This window comes from Elephantulus edwardii, unplaced genomic scaffold (genome assembly GCF_000299155.1).
Source record: "Elephantulus edwardii isolate Elephantulus edwardi_28Jun2011 unplaced genomic scaffold, EleEdw1.0 scaffold00272, whole genome shotgun sequence".
NCBI lineage: Eukaryota > Metazoa > Chordata > Mammalia > Macroscelidea > Macroscelididae > Elephantulus > Elephantulus edwardii.
The window spans coordinates 499105-502930 of NW_006400022.1; the positions used below are offsets into that span (position 1 = coordinate 499105).

The following is a 3826-nucleotide window of genomic DNA, read 5'->3' on the forward strand; positions in this document are numbered from 1 at the left end:
CCTACTACTAAACAACAATAAATTTCTGTATAACATGTTGTCAATCTCCAAGTAAAGTGGGTTAATATTTTCGTTTTAATAAATGGATGTAAAAGTTCACCACAGATGCCAATACACTTCTGTTAACAAAGAAACATGATAGTGTTTTTCTGGACAACAGTATTTCCTTTGTGTTTTCTCCATTACCCTTGATTCACTGCTATAACTCTTACAGTTCAGCTTCATAAATGCTGTCCCCAGAAATAGCTCATACCAAAGTCAATAGAGTTTGCCCTATCAAATGGACAAGCTCTGGCTCTCAATCTGAAGCTCCTATTACTTAACATTACCAGGTCCTCCTCTGCTTTTCCCTCTGGTCTTTGGATTGTTAAATAGACTGCTGCTTCCACACTGCATCTTTCCCTTATTCCATATGACATGTTCACACTCTTCAGTCTGAACAACCGACTATTTCTAAGAACTCCCACAATTGCTAACCACATGAGAATCCATTCTTGTATTCTAATTGAATTAGAATATATTAATTAAAAATATGTTTTGAGCATCTTCAGTATGAATTTTCTTTTTAAAAATAATATATTTTTATTTCATACTGGTTTGCTTACAAAGTTCATATACATTGTTTTTCACACCAGATTCTTCACACTTCCTTTACCCACCCCTCATTTTCAATGAGAGTACTAATACTCCCAAAGGAGGTGAAAATTGGTTCTTGGAAAGAAGGGAGGGAAAATATCTTACTCTTTTTATGTATAAACCATACATAGAAATTCAATACAGAAGCTGACATACAATTTATATATCTGTTGTATTAAAATTTCATGAGGGGAAGATAATTTTAAAAAATCTTCAAAGACTCCAAGGGAAAGAAGGTGATAACAGTAATTTTAAAAGTTGAAAAATGCTATTCTGCATTGTGCCAGGCTTCCCTAGGTGCTGAGAATATAACAGCAAAGTTGTCCAGCTTTCAGTGTGAACGCTAGACAGTGAGTAAGGAAAACTGGAGGAGAATTGATGTCTTTGAATTGTGGTATTGGCAAAGAATATTAAATATACTATGGACTGCTAAAAGAACAAACAGATCTGTTTTTTAGAAAGTACGGTCTGAATGTTCCTTAGAAGTAAGAATGGTGAGACTTTATCTCACTTACTTGGTCATGTTTTAAAGAGAGATTTGTCCCTGGAGACAGACATCATATTTAGTAGAGTGAACATCATATTTAGTAAAGTAGGGAGAGATTCAATTGAAAAAAAGAAGATACTCAATGAGATAGACTGACATAGTGGCTGCAGCAATAAGATTAAAAGGATGGTACAAGTTTGGAGAGCATTTTGTTCTGTTTTAAATCGATAGGTTTGCTATGAATTGAAGGTGACTCAGTAACAATAGAAATGCAGGAGCAAAATAACAATAGGAATACAGGAGGGGGAAAATCAAACAGACCAAAACTTCTGTTCTAATGTTGTGGTGTGAAAAACAAAAAGAAAAAGATTGGTGGATTGTATAACAATGAAGGAATTTTACTTTTCAAAGAGAAGAGTGAACTGCGGTGGGGGCGGCGGTGGGCGGGGAGAAAAGTGAAACAATGAATGAATGGAAATCCCAAATCTCTGTAAATGTTCATTGACATTAATAATAATTTTTTTAAAAAAAGAAAAAATTGAAGTGAAGGAAATGGGAAGGATCTTTTGTGAAAATGATGTATTCAAACTTTGTAAATAAACCAGAACAGAATAAAATTTTTTAAAAAGAATAAAAATATGCAGATTTTCACATGTTGAAAACTGCTATGGGGAGGGGGGAGTAAAACAAATAAGGAAATTATGAAATGTAGATATGATTGGTTAGGGAGTTGCAACTTTAAATAAAGTAATTAAGATTGCCTCCCGGAGAAGGTGTCATTTAAGAAGACATGAGGTATCTGAAAAAGGAAGGAAGCCATGAAGACCCTCTTGGGGAGCAGTCAGACAGAAAAAAACAGTATGTGCAAAGGCTCTGTGGCAGAGGCATGCTTAATATGTTTTAGGCACAAGGATGCCTGTAACTGAAGCACCGTGAACTAGCAGAGCAGCAGATGAAGCCAGAGGCTGACAGGGAATCTGATCATGCAAGGTCTTGTAGGTCTTCATTATGACTTGACTTTTATTCTAGAAAAGGTAAAAGACCACTGAATAGATTTGAGCATAGGCTTACTACAATATGAACTGATTCATATTTTAAAAGAGCCTTGTGGCTTCTAGGTGAAGAATAGATTGTGAGATGTAAGGGTGAGAATAGAATAGTTAGAGAACCTTTAGACTCATCTAACTGAGAAATATTGGTGACTTAGAGTGGATCATTCAGTATGGTGAGAGGTGATAAGATTCCAGCTGGTTTTTGTGATTATATGTATGTGAAACATGATGAAAGATAAGAATCAAAGACAATGATAAGAAAGATGGAGCTGTTATCAAGTGAAAGGAAGAAAAGAAGAAAGAAGTGTAAGGAAAAGAAGAGGGTCTCCATTTGGGGTTCTAAAAGGGGCTCCATTCAAGCGTCTCTAGTCCATAAGGAATTGTGCTGCTAACCCAAACGCCACATCTCTTTGTTGGTTCCCATCCATCAACCACTCTGTAGGAGAAAGATGAGAAATCTCCTCCTGTGTAATTTATAGCCATGAAATCCAATGGAGGATCAGCTATGAATCAATACCAACTCAACAGCAATGAGAGTTAAATGATAAATAGGTAATTGTGAAACATATCAGTGTAGAATTTAAGGAAGAATAAAATATCCATTTGAAAATACTTTTGGCAAAAAGTCATGACATTGGACTGAGAAAATGTACAAGGACATATAACAGATGAGATGAAAAAAATTAATCAGTCCTCTGTAATTAGAAAATGAGAATGAAGCAACATTGTGGACTGAAAAGCAGGAGGCAGGTATGAACCAGACTAGGAAAGTGTTATGTTAGAAATCCAAGAGAAGAAAGTGTTTCCAGAAAGAGGGAGTGAACAACTGTGCCAAATGTAGGTAAGATGAGGATAAAGCACTAACTATTGCCTTGAAAATCTTTGATGCTTTGGAAAATGCAATGAGCTCAAGGGAGAAGTGGAGAGAAGAATAAGATAAGATTTTAGGCAGCTCCTTGAGAGTTTTTGTTGCAAGAGAAATTGAAAAATAGAGAGCCGAAGACAGTTTTTTGTTGTTATTGTTGATTTTTTTTATTTTAATTTTTTTAAATTACTATTATTTTTGTGTGTACCGTCAAATCAGATCTGACTGGTCCAGGAGGAGATTGTCCCTCCTTCTCCAGTAGAGCATCTGGTGGATTCGAAAGGCATATTTCTGGGATGGCAGTGCAGCTTCTTGCCACTAGGCCACCAGAGCTCACCCCTATTGTTGATTTTTAAGACTGGAATATGACAGTGTATTTGTGTACTGATGGGACTGACCAAACAAATCATGACCTTCAAATTAATTCCAACTCATAGCAATCCTACAGCGTGTTGTAGAACTGCTCAATAGGGTTTCTGAGGCTGTAAATGTTCACAGGAGCAGACTGCCTCATTTTTCTCTCTTGGAGAGGCTAGTGGATTTGAACTACTAACCGTTAGATTCCCTTGACTCTCATCAAAAGGCCTCTGGCAAGCCAACCAGGACCTAGAGACCATCCCCAGCAACAGATAAAGAGTGCACCTCTGAAACCAAATGAACTAAAAACATGGCTGCAGGTTCACCCGTGCTTCAAGTTCCCTTTGGCTCCCATCAAAAGACCTCCGGCGAGCCAACCAGGACCCAGAATATGTGTGTGTGTGTGTGTGTGTGTGTGTGTGTGTGTGT

General features: G+C 36.9%; 2 protein-coding genes across 2 annotated transcripts in view; both read left to right on the plus strand.

The window, feature by feature from the left end:
- Positions 1-3826, plus strand: part of LOC102855057 (clarin-1-like) — a 97710-nt gene that overhangs the window by 42600 nt on the left and 51284 nt on the right. The window lies entirely within an intron of this gene.
- The window catches only part of LOC102863877 (NEDD4-like E3 ubiquitin-protein ligase WWP1-like), a 4081-nt gene continuing 3962 nt past the window's right edge, over positions 3708-3826 (plus strand). The window contains exon 1 of the mRNA XM_006900060.1: positions 3708-3790. Coding sequence (XP_006900122.1) covers positions 3708-3790 — 83 coding nt within the window. The remainder of the gene's footprint in view (positions 3791-3826) is intronic.